This window comes from Onychostruthus taczanowskii, unplaced genomic scaffold, assembly GCF_017590055.1.
Source record: "Onychostruthus taczanowskii isolate IOZ18803 unplaced genomic scaffold, ASM1759005v1 scaffold3, whole genome shotgun sequence".
Taxonomy (NCBI): Eukaryota; Metazoa; Chordata; class Aves; order Passeriformes; family Passeridae; genus Onychostruthus; species Onychostruthus taczanowskii.
The window spans coordinates 11,842,838-11,855,219 of NW_024500349.1; the positions used below are offsets into that span (position 1 = coordinate 11,842,838).

At 36.9% G+C, this 12,382-nt stretch overlaps 1 protein-coding gene across 2 annotated transcripts in view; it reads right to left on the minus strand.

The window, feature by feature from the left end:
• ITGB1 (integrin subunit beta 1) overlaps positions 1–12,382 on the minus strand; it is a 43,431-nt gene that overhangs the window by 11,893 nt on the left and 19,156 nt on the right. For both annotated transcript variants that reach the window (XM_041408439.1, XM_041408438.1), the window contains exons 2-12: positions 11,817–11,886; positions 11,487–11,572; positions 9,805–10,027; positions 7,644–7,814; positions 7,110–7,348; positions 5,743–5,898; positions 4,655–4,750; positions 3,800–3,889; positions 3,009–3,149; positions 2,671–2,873; positions 1,453–1,691 (exon numbers count right to left, since the gene is read on the minus strand). In XM_041408439.1, coding sequence (XP_041264373.1) covers positions 1,453–1,691; positions 2,671–2,873; positions 3,009–3,149; positions 3,800–3,889; positions 4,655–4,750; positions 5,743–5,898; positions 7,110–7,348; positions 7,644–7,814; positions 9,805–10,027; positions 11,487–11,572; positions 11,817–11,886 — 1,714 coding nt within the window. The remainder of the gene's footprint in view (positions 1–1,452; positions 1,692–2,670; positions 2,874–3,008; positions 3,150–3,799; positions 3,890–4,654; positions 4,751–5,742; positions 5,899–7,109; positions 7,349–7,643; positions 7,815–9,804; positions 10,028–11,486; positions 11,573–11,816; positions 11,887–12,382) is intronic.

Sequence of the window (12,382 nt, forward strand, 5' to 3'; positions counted from 1 at the left end):
TAATAAAAAAAGTCTGTGATAGTGAGAAATAAATGTTCACCACCTCATGGTAGATAAAAGAAAAAGAAATCACGGTGAGATAATGAAGAATTAACTAAGAGGTACAAAATAAATTCTAGCTCCTTGAAAGACTACTTGCAGGCATTTGTCCCCTTTTTCCCGTTCTCCTATACATCTGGATTTCTTTTCATAAACAAAATAACAAGACTCAGGAATATCTGATCAAGAATAGTATAATGTGATGACCATATCTCCTGGGTGGAGAAGCATGACAGCACTGCTTCAGTTCACAATCTTGTATGCATTGACTGCTATATGAAAATATAGATAGATACAGACCACTACAGATAGATTCACTGCTCCTGTCTTCACATCTATCACTATACAAATGTATAAAGCAAGACTTAAAAAGATGAGGAGTGCACTAACTGAGTATTTAAAACACAGAAAAATCAAATAGCTTTGGCTCCACAGGACACCAGTGTTCAGCTGCTGTACTTCTGACCTCCATCACCCAACCCAACTTCATGCTCCTTGCATTCTCTGCACAAGAAACAAGATGCCTTTATACTGATCTGGATGACAAGGAAAGGTCTTTGGCTACACTTCTCCAATGAATGAAGTGTTTCAGTCAACACTTTCCTGTCACCGTGTCTTCTGGAACATCACCACCATTGCTCCCATCCTTTGCAGAGCAATAGTGGATTCTGAGCAAATCAGACAAATGAAGTATTCTCATAACTCAGTTAGAGCTCAGTGGCTTCTGTTTTATTTTTGCAGCACTGACAACACTGTGCTGCAAAAATAAAGTAGTTATACTCCTACCTGTAGTCATACTCCTACCAGACACTTCCACATGCAAAGCAGCAAAATAATTTAGACACTGGCTGCTGAATGTTTTTTAAATTGCTTTTGATTTCAGGAATTAACTATCAGCAGAGTCTTGCTCAAAGTGCTCAAGGTGTTTTTCTGGATCTTGCACATTCTAGTCTTCAATTATCTTTCAGAACAGTGTAAAGCAGTTCACTGGTATCCTGTCAAGCACCAAAGTCAAGCACTCACTATTACAAATAAGCTGAGGGCATTCTCTCTATTGACACAGTGCTTACAATGAGGCAGTACAACATTACAATCTCAGGGCAGTTGTCTCAGCCTTCTTTACTGAAACAACTGAGGGTAATTCTGTAATAAACAGCAGAAGTCAAGTTCACTTTACACCCTTCTTGGAGCTGTGATTGAAGGAAGGTGAAATGTGCATCAACAGGCTACATTTCCAGAGGGCCATTTTATTAACAGAAAAGTGTTTGCAATCACTAAATCTGTGAGTATCCTCATCTCTGTTATCAAGTGGTTTTGATCTTTCACCTAAAGTATCCCTACTCTGCTAGGTAAGAAGACAGACTTGTAAGCTGCTGACCAGCTTTTCCTGCAGAAAGCCGAAGCATCTCTCACCTCCACAGATTAAACCATTTGATCGATCACAGTTGAAGTTGTCACATTCACAGTATTTGCCAGAATACACCTCATTGGTGTTCTCCCTTTTCTTGCACACGCATTGTCCACAAATGCATTCTCCATTGTTACTGCAGATTTCTGTGCTGTTCTCCCTCCTGCAGTAAGCATCCATATCCTCACTATTTACTTCATCTGTGCTACATTCACATAGTCTTCCGATACGTCCTTCATTACATCTGCAAGGTAAAAGCATGACTGAAAATGTAACCTTAATTGAAAGTTACAAAAAAAGGCCACAAGAATAGCACAAAGAACAGCAGTAAAAGTGATACTCTCTCAAGGGATGTTCCAATTTGAACTTCAAATGAGGTTTCCAGTAGACACTTATGTACCAGCTCTTGAAGACACTGGAACAAACTGGACGAAGCTGCTTTTATGCTGATTATCTTATCTGATATTCCAGGTGAGTGACTATGTGTCACTCCCTCTAACTAAACTGTCACATAATCATTATTAATCCCTCTCTCATGTGACAGAACAATAATTATTTCTCAAGTGACAACAACTGTTCCCTGTAGCTGCTGTCGTATTTCAGTGAAAAGGTTTCCTATGAACAGCAATTAAGAAGGAGAGTAGATCATCTTCAGAGCTGCCAAACTGAGATCTTCAGGGATCACCACTTCTATTACTGAGGGTAAGATACAGATGAGCAAATGGAGGTTGCTCTTGCTCCCATCAGTGATCAACAGACTGTTACCTGGTGTCCACCAGAGACAACAGATCATTGGGAAAGTGCTGCATTTACAAAAACAAAAGGCTGTGCTTATCCACAGGCCTGTTCTCACCCACGTGAAACCAAGTGGACACCAGTGACAGTGACACCAAGGATAAGAAGTTTTTCTACACACAGATGGGAAAATCTGTTCTCTTGATTTAAAAAGGAACACCAAAAACTGATCTATATCCTTTAAAGTACTGACTCAAGGCCAAATTTGAATTCTGACTCATACAATAATGCTGATCTAATGATCAGCATTTAGGCATATGGATTATTTGCAGAGATATGGCAGTATTTCAGAGTATCCTAAAAGAAACAGGCCTGTAACAGAAATACTTGTTCTTTAACAAAAAAAAATTAGTAAACCCTAATTAAGGAAACAAAGATCTTGCTCCTATTTCTCTTTATAAAAATAAAGAAAACATCTATTTATTTACCTGCACGCACCACATTCAAATGTTCCATTTCCTGCATGGCAGGCTGGACTGTTAGGTTCTCCTTCACTTTGACACTGACACTCACAGATGAACTGGAGATTAATTTCAACTTCTTCCGTGAATCCCAGTGGTTTAATTTTAATTGTTTCATTTTGTTCTTTCTTTGGACATTCATTAGCTGTTATATTAATCTCAAATCTAACCTGCAAAAAAAAAAAATAAAAATGGAGTGTCATGTTACTACAAGGAGTATTGTCTGTACTATTAAAAAGAAATGCTGTGTTGGACATTTTAAGTGCATTTTGTATTGCAGCAGCAGCACATATACTCTGAGTTACCTCATCTCCAATTGAAATGTTAGAACACTTCCTTCCATCTTCTTGTGTGTCATTCACTCCATTCTTGCAGAAAGACTTGTAACTGATTGTCACTCCTTTTGGTAGCTTAGTATTTTCCAGGATAACCTCTGAAGAAAGGGACTGAAACAACAGTTATCACCTAACTTCAAACTGAGTTGCAGAAGTGTTCTGTTGAAGAACAGACATTATACAACTATGCCCAGTCTAAGCACCAACCCCAGAGGCACACTGGAATTATTTAAGTTCCAATGTGCTGAGAAACACCAGCCCAGGGCTGCCCAAAGTCACTCGGTGGTGACTCCTTCCCATGTCTGAACTTGTTACAAGGTCAGGACAGGTTTCCACTGATGTTGGAGGCACTCATTTACCCCATGTACTCCAAAGGAGAAGTGAGGCTCATTTACACACAAAGCAGCAATGAAGAAAATATTGTGGGGCCAAACCCAGCAAAATAGCCTTTTTTTGCTAACACTTGGAAAGAAGGTAAAAGTAAAGAAGCTGAAGAAACAGTGTGGGTTTTGGTTGTGAATTTTATTTTTTAAAAGGGAAAACGTGGATTGTAAGTTTTCCTTGTAATGCCATTTTAAATGACTTTAAGAGTGTATCTTTTTACTCATCTAACCTCTTACTGCCATAGAGGCTTAATGTTCAGTCTGTTTTTACAGCAATGGAGTGTATTTGTAGTGTAGAACGCTAAGTAATCCACCTTGGAGTCTTCTGCTTGAAAAACTTATGAGAAAGAAAAATTAATGCATAAAATCTGAACTTACATTGTATGCATCAATGATCAGCTGAATCACATTGCTGGAATTTGAAGACAATGTTCCCACTGCTGATTTTGGTATCAGATTTTTCAGTTCCTTTCAATATTGACAAAAAAGAAGGAGAAGTATAGTTTACTAGCAAACAGAGTATAATTTGCAGTACAAATGGTGATATAATGTGTTAGTGGATGAACTAGTCAAGTACTTCTGAAAATAAAGCTGTGTTGCCAGTGATGAACACAATTTTTGAGGTTATACACAGCCTTACTGGCACAAACACTGCATTTGTAAGAGAATACTAAGCCCTTCTCTTGTACAAGTAGACCACAATCTCTCTTCAACCATACTTAGAATACATTAAAAATAGGCAGGCACAATTTTCCAACAAAAAAATTGAATACAGTTTTAAAAAGAACCCCAAAACCAAAAAAACAGGTTAAAAGAAGGAAAAATATGCATGTCCTTCACACAGTCATTTCCTATTGCACAATCACATCCAGCAGTTTCGTTAATTTTAAACATAGGATATATAAATAGAACAAAAGAGGCAAAATATGTTCTTTCATAAGTGTGTCCCCTGATTCAGTGTCCACACCCCCCTCAGCTATTTTGATGTAAAAACGTTCACAAAAACTAGAACTGCAAATGTGCTCTCCACTCACTCATACCTATAAAGAGTATCAAGAAGGGGCACATTCTCACTGGAAATTACACAGAGAGTCAGTTTTGATTTGAAGAAATAAAAAAAGCTTAATGATAAAGTATGTGGGTAGTAAAATATTACTTCCATGATCAGTTACTTCCACAATTACTTTAATTTCAAATAAGTCAATTTTAATGACTTTAGAGTAATTTCTTTACCTTATAGACTGCCTGAAACTCTTCAGTAACAGCAAAGATTGTCTGAATATTGTTCTCACTAAGTTTCTGTACCAGATGAGCAATAGAGGGATAATCCTAAAAAAGTCAAGCATAAAATTAAATTCAAATTTAAGACATTTTGCTAGAAAATACTCACTGACTCCAACATCATAAATACAAATCATCTTTAGAAACATAGACAGAACTCCAGCTCATGTCACAGTTCTAAAGCAAAACAACCTCTGAAACCAGACATTGGTAAGATTTCACATATGCCTCATGAAGATAGGTGTTTCTTCACATGGACATTATCACACTCCATGCCATACAAAAGCTTAAATCCTTAATCTCAATGTCCTCAGAAAATTATCTTCAGTCCCTCAAAACCACTACTTTTTGCATTGTTTCACAAAGAAATGATAAAATAAAATTGAATTAATTTTAGGTTTTTATTGTACTATTTTCATTCACAGTTAGGAATATATGAACACATAAAACTTGGTGAAGCTTATTGTGGTTACCCCATCTGGTATTTCTTTCTCTTTGCATTTTTTGTCAGATCTCCCTTCCAGTAAACCACAAAGGCAATGTTAACCATACTCTTACCATAAACTTTGCATCGTAAGATTTCAGTCTTAAAAAACAATTCAAGCAGATATTTTACAGTATTTTTCACTAGTAAATTATTCTGAACATGAAGACTGGTGAAATGACAATGAAACAACCACCACAGTTTTCTAGTGGACATACAAGTGCAGCTTAGGAGCTGGACTCTGTCACCCTTGTGCATCCCTTCCAACTCGGACTATTCTGTTATTCACTGTGGCATACAGGACTACTACTCATCAAAAAGGCAAAATCCAGCAACACATAATCATAGCATGAAAGTTGCCATTTCTTGAAATTTTCCAATTAAGACTAGATTAATTCTTGTACATTTGCTTTAGTTTAACAAAAGTCACTTGACGTAAACAGATACATTTTCTAATACATAGTGGTCTGAAATGACACCAGATGATCCAATGAGTTCTTTTGAGCCTAAGCATCATAAAATATTCATTTCCCTAAAAGATGATATAAAGACTTACGTAATAGTGGCTCATTGTGTACACATTATTTTCCAGATGACATTTCCCATCATTTGGCAGAACAATTCCACCAAGTTTACCATCTCCTGCAAAGTGGAATCCAGCATCCGTGGAAAACACTAACAGTCTTGTAACATTCCTCCAGCCAATTTGTTCCTTGGGAAAAACACAAACATATTTTTGGTATTTTGTACCAATTTATTTCAAAGCATTGGGGAACCAACACTTGAGAGAGAAATGCATGGAAAGGTCGAGACTTAGGAGAAGTCACAATGCAAAAAGTGTCACCCTGGAAAACGTTAATTCATGTAAACCTTGGAAACACCTGTGTTTCATTAAATGCCTGCTCCAAAACATCTGCTGCAGATTTTTCATCAAAGGCAAAAAAGATTCTTTTTGAGATAGATCCTGTTCAGTTCTCATTGGAGTATCTGAAGAGTGACAGGTTTAGAAATCAGGCTCTTCAGTGTCAGTTCCACTCCCATGCCACGACAGGCAGCCCCAGGACGCTGGTGTGCAGCACTGCTGCAGTACTGAACTGCCCAGCATTAGACTCTCAGCAATCATCAGGCTTTGCCAGCCTAGTGCTCCCTGCTTGCCAGAGGACTGGCAAATGAGCATCCTGGCTCACAACTGCACAACTGCTTCATTATGTAAACTGCCCATTCCTATTTTTGAAATTTATCCATGGAGCTGAAGCCCTAGCTAATTTAATGAAAGAAGACCATGTACAAATGTCAAATACTAAGTTACTACCAAAAAAACAAACCTAAAAGGCTTATGATAAACACTGCACTTTTAAGTCAAGACTCCAAAGCATTTATTTCAGGAAGTCTTAAATTCATTGACCAACAGCAAAAATAATACGGAAACAAAGCAATAAACTTGGGTATTGCTTTTGGGAGTCCATTTTGTGCAGGTGCATAGAAATGTCTGAAAAAATGACAAAAAACAAAGAATCCTTAGGCCTTTAAAAATAAACAAGAAACCAGCTTTCCATCTACTTTCTGAGAAATTAGTAGAAGTCACAACACACCAAATTTCTGCAACCACAAACACAAAAAGCTTACAGACCTTTCAAATAATGAGACTAATTGCTTATTCAGGATCTCATACACTTTTAAGCAGAACCCAACTCTTCCTCTACAGCAAACTTTAAAAGGTTTGTCTCTACATGCTGTGTGATCACAACTTCTGTTTGGCAACTTCACATTTTCCAGTTTCATTGACTCACTGAATTCTTCCTCATCTACCCTGTTTTGCTCACAGGAGGTGAGATATTCAAATGCCAGCCACCATAAAACACTAAGACTGCATTCAAACAATTTCATCTAATAGAACAGTTAAAAAAAAAAATACACACTTACCCCACAAACTGCAACCTGCATTATTGCATCAAATCCACCTTCAGGAGAATCTAAGTTCCCAGAAATGTGCTGTTTGCCTACAAGTTCATTGAATTTGTTTCCTTCACTGGTAAGGCTGAGCACATTTTTATAGCTAAATGGACTTGTGCAGTTCTGGTCCCCTGTACAAGGATTTCTGAGTTTGGCTGGTGTTGTACTTATATAAGGCATCACAGTTTTCTCCACAAAAGAACCAAAGCCTAAGACAAGAACAATAAAATCCCCGTAAGTTGGATGGAAGTCTCATTTCTATTATCACACAACAGAATGCAAATGCATTATAGCTGAGCACCAGAAATAGCTCTTGTACTTGTTTATGTCCCACCTTCTCCACCAATGCCAAATACTTTTATGCTGCCTTTGTATTAGAACATCTGCCATAATACTGCTAAACTGAAAAAAAAAATACACTTCATATACAATCATGTGAAAAGCATCAGGAAGGAAACTTGGAAGAAAATTATTGTATTTTTAGAATAGGCAAATCTTTCTTACCAATCCGAAAGTCTGAAGTTATTTTTTCCATCTCTAACATCAGAGCCGTTCCGAGACTTTTCACATTCTCTAAATCATCTTTCATAGAATAGGAGAGGTCCATAAGATAATAAAGGTCAATGGGGTAGTCTTCAGCTCTCTTGAATTTTAATGAAAATGTCTGGGGTTCCCCTGTTTCAGAGATTAAACAACAAACAGAAACCATGAAAAATTCCATAACTGCACTGGCAAGAAAAATGCCTTTCTAAGGAAAGGCTTGTAAATCCTTTTGAAGGTTTTGATTACATGTGAGTAATTTTTTCTCCTTTTGACTGTAATGCTTAACATCAAATTATGATTGAAAAAAAAAAGTCAGCAAGTGTTTCTTTCAAATGTTCAACTTTCTATTTTTGAGGGACTTTATCTCCCTACAGAAATACTAGCATGGCAAAACCCAAGCTTCTTGTAGTTGCTGCAATTTCAAATCTTCATACTTGCAATCATTTTAAGAAGGTTCCTAAGACATCATAGCACAAATTTTCAACATCTATTTTCATCCAAGATTACTTCAATAAGTCTCAAAAGTTAAAAAACCACATTGTTTTAACAGGTTTATAAAAGAAAAATTAGTTCTGGATGGAATATTGCAAGTTACTTTGCATCTACCAAGCTCAGAACACAGAAATGGCAGTGAGAGAACAAGTTAGTGTTTGTTGTGATTGTAAGCCAGACCCTGCATTTTACCTACAGAAAAATGTAGTCTCACTCTGGTGCTGAAAGACAGTACAGAAGGATTACACACACATCCCACACATCCCCTTTTCCAGAAACTGGAACTGTATTCTTTTGCCTACTTTATACGACACAAGGAATTAAATCAATACGATTTCCCCACTCCCCTCGGTCATTGAACTTAAATGGTAGTATTGCTGCTACTTAAGTTTGCTTAAAAATTAGGAAACATTTGCTAAACATCAGCAAAATTAGTGAAGTGAGAAAAACATTAAATGGGCAAGTTGAACAGCATATGGATCACACAGCTATGTAATATGGTTTTCACCAAAAAACCCCTGAACAACAAAACAAAAGAGAAAAAAAGCCACACCACAAAAAATCCAGCACAAAAATCTGTTTAGATTTTCCTTAGCTATTATTTAGAAAAGCCTGCACAGAAAGCAAGTATCTCTCTCTGCAGTTCTCAGTCCCTCAGAGAACTAATACAAATAGAAGTGCTTACAAACATCTTTTGGGTTATTAGATTCTGGCTGCCCAGGTCCCTGCTATGTTCTGATGAAGAAACTTCTGTGTCAACAGAGGAACAATAATTTGGTTTGAAGCAAAAAGGTTCACATTAGAAATAGATAGGAGCCATACCAAAATTGCAAAATAATTTTCAATACTCTTCTCTCTGCATCATGCTGAGCCTGCTTCACATCACCTTCCAATTATTACTGCAACTACCACCAAGCACCCCAAGCACAAGCTCTTCTTCCAGGAAAATACAAAGCAGCTGTTTAATGTGTCTACAGTACCTAGGAACTCTCCCTGAGGACAATCTCCATTGTGCTCAAGTGAGCCACTCGCCCTGTTCCTCCCCGCCCCCCTCATTTGAACTAGATAAAAGTTCTCTTCAGGGGCTAGAAATGGTACACAACTACTTTGTGTTTTCATTACTGTGGTTCTGTGACCACATCTTTAGATCTGGAAGGTATTTTACATAGCAATCCAAAAATTGTGCTGCATAACTACAAAACCACTTTGTTCAGACATGCAGACTTCAGGCAACAGCAGTACTTCAAGCAAAAGGAAATGCTCTAGTAACTTGAAGTTTTTGCTGACTCCTCTACTTCCATCCTACAGGCATGCTGTAGAAAATCAACTACAAAATACTGAAAACAAAACAATTTTACCTTTCTGATATATCTAACATTCCATGTTGTATAAATTTTCTCCCAGGTTCTATTGGGAAAATAGAACAAGTGATAATATCTAATCTCTCTCAAGAATTAAACAGTATTTGGAGTACGTAAATACCTAGAGCTGAACTGAATGGCTCTGCTATCACTCTCGTTATCTGAAAAATAGTAATTTCTGTAACAAAATGGTTACACATGCAAATCAAAAAATGCAGACGTGGTGGTGGCAGAGAATCATCCCAAAACTGGAACGAAACTGTCCTTACCGACTCTTAGATGCAGTGATAATTTCTGTGGCTGGATCTGGGTAATGGCTTCTGGTTTCAGCTTCTCTGCAGCACCTTTCTTACGATTTGTTACTTCTCTATTTTCGAGCACCTGTTTGCTGCCTCTGGGATTCTCTATATCCTCCACAGGGCAGCCTTTACTCTTCAGGGCTGCCAAGTCATCACACCGGGCAGATGTTGGCTCTCCTTCTTGCAAAAAGTCCTAGAAAACACAGCAAAAGAGAATCACAATTACAGCTGTGTGCAAGTTGTTATATTCTACCCACAACTGCTCTTTCTACAATGATCACATCTATTTTTTTTCCAAAGTTCAGTAATAAAACACACAGTTCTGAAATATATTAAATGATGCTACATATATTCAATGACTACTATTTACTCCAGGAGTTTGCATCTACTTATACTTATCTGTGTACAAGATGCAAGAGGGAAAAAAAATAAAGCCCAATGCCATCTCCATCAGAAGTGGGACATCTGTTTAAAATGGCTACTCTAAAAGTGACTGCTAGTAGAAAAATCTTTCATTTTCTCATAGTTACCAATAATGTGAACCTATTCATACAGCCTGCTTTTAACATTCTTTCCTTTTTAATTAAAATATATAAATGTACCTTGGTACTCCACAACAAAGTAATAGCTATATGCTGACAGAGCAGGGCAAAGACAGATAACTGTTTATTTTGGGGAAATTCAATCTGAAAGTAACACCCATAAGAAAATCCAACCCTTAACTTCGTTCTGAACAACAAATTATCATTACATCAAACCTCAGAAAAGCTCTAACCTCAAGTATAAATAAATAAGGCTTGTAATTGAGAAACTTGGCAAGTCTGATTTTGCCCCCTCCCCTAAAATATGCATATAAATAAATGTATACTAAAGCTCGTCAGTTTTTGGTGACACAGACCTACAGGAAATCTGATGGCTCAAGGTGAAATTATAAAATCAGTCAGTTTAATTAAATATTGCAAGTTTATAAGCTAGTTTGGGGAATAGTAAGTAGGCAATACATAGAAACAAAAATAAATTATCATCTCCTAGCAAGAAAAAGGAAAATTTCTCAGTTTCAATAACAAACCTAAGAAGAGCTATAGAAAATATTTTCTTCTGTTTCTAATCTGAAGAAGATATGTCAGCATACAGTGGTTATATCTTATATTTTGCAGTTTCCTAAACTTAATTTTTCTTAACATACCCTTTTCATTTCATAATGAAACAAACTACCCACCCACACAAACCTATCTCCTACTCCACAGGTCTACCAACAGGAAACTAAAGTCTGAAAATCTTTCTTTTAGAAGAAAAATCCCCTTCAATCTCTTTCCCTACTCCACCTACATCTGCTTTAACTCTAATGTCACTGGAAGACTATAATTAAGCATACTCAGACAGATTGCACATTAGAGTAATTTTAAACAACTGTGAGACAGCTTATAGGGTCTGTATGCACTTAGAAAAGGAGAAGTAAACACATTGTGAAAAATGTTTATACTCAAATCAGAAAAATCACAGTATTTGATTTTTAAAGTACAAATAAGTATCGAATTGAAGAACTACAGGAAATTACTATTAATGAAAACAGACATTTCTATACAGGTATTTACTAAAGTTTGAAACCAAGGGAAAAAATCAGACCATAAAAAGATTTTTGCAACACTTACTGTTTTTTTACACCAGCCACAGTTTGGTCCTGCTTGTATACATTCCCCACATGACTTTGCATTTGCTTTTATGCAGTCGCTTCCACCTAGCGAGGAACGCAAATCTGTCACTTCAGTTATAAAAAGGTGTTTTACAACAACAGCATTTCACTTTGGTTCACTGTGGTTTTGTAAACTAAGCTCCAACTACAGGTTATTAACATGAGATATGACTGACCTACTGCCATTAGCATTTGTCTAGTGAGGATGTGCCTACCCACATAAATAACTGCTGAACAGATACAGCTTTAAAGCAGCAATTAACTACTGCGGTGCAATCAAGTGCCTTACCTTGCTGGGCAAATCCATTCCATAGCAAGCAACAGAGGACGCCAGCACACGTGAGCCATTTGAAATTAGTCTGGAAGACAAAACAGAAAGCAAACTGGATGATTTACTTCAATGAGTAAGCGCAAAAAAGATAATTTCACAAAGCTGTGGACATATAACAGTGTTTCAGAGGAGACAAGGAACATGGAACAAATGCAAATCTAATTATCTTAGCTGGAAAGTTTTGCCCTAATACAAACCATGTTTGTGGGCTACTCTGTATTTAGAAGACATCAAACAGGGTAGCTTTTAAAATTATTTTGTAATGTTCTTCTGCTAGGTAAACCAGCAAGCTATGAGAAATTCAGAAACATTGTTGACTTGGGAGGAAGAACCAAGACCGATTTTTTAACACCTTATAAAAAATATGTATGCTCTGAATGTTATCAGAGAGAGACTTCTAAATAAAGCTACCACAGCAATACAGGACGGAAACAAAGCTTCGATACTCACATCTCTGTTTCAAGATAAACACCAAGGCCCTTTACAAAACATTTTCTTCGTAATCTTCAAAGGGCATTTTACTT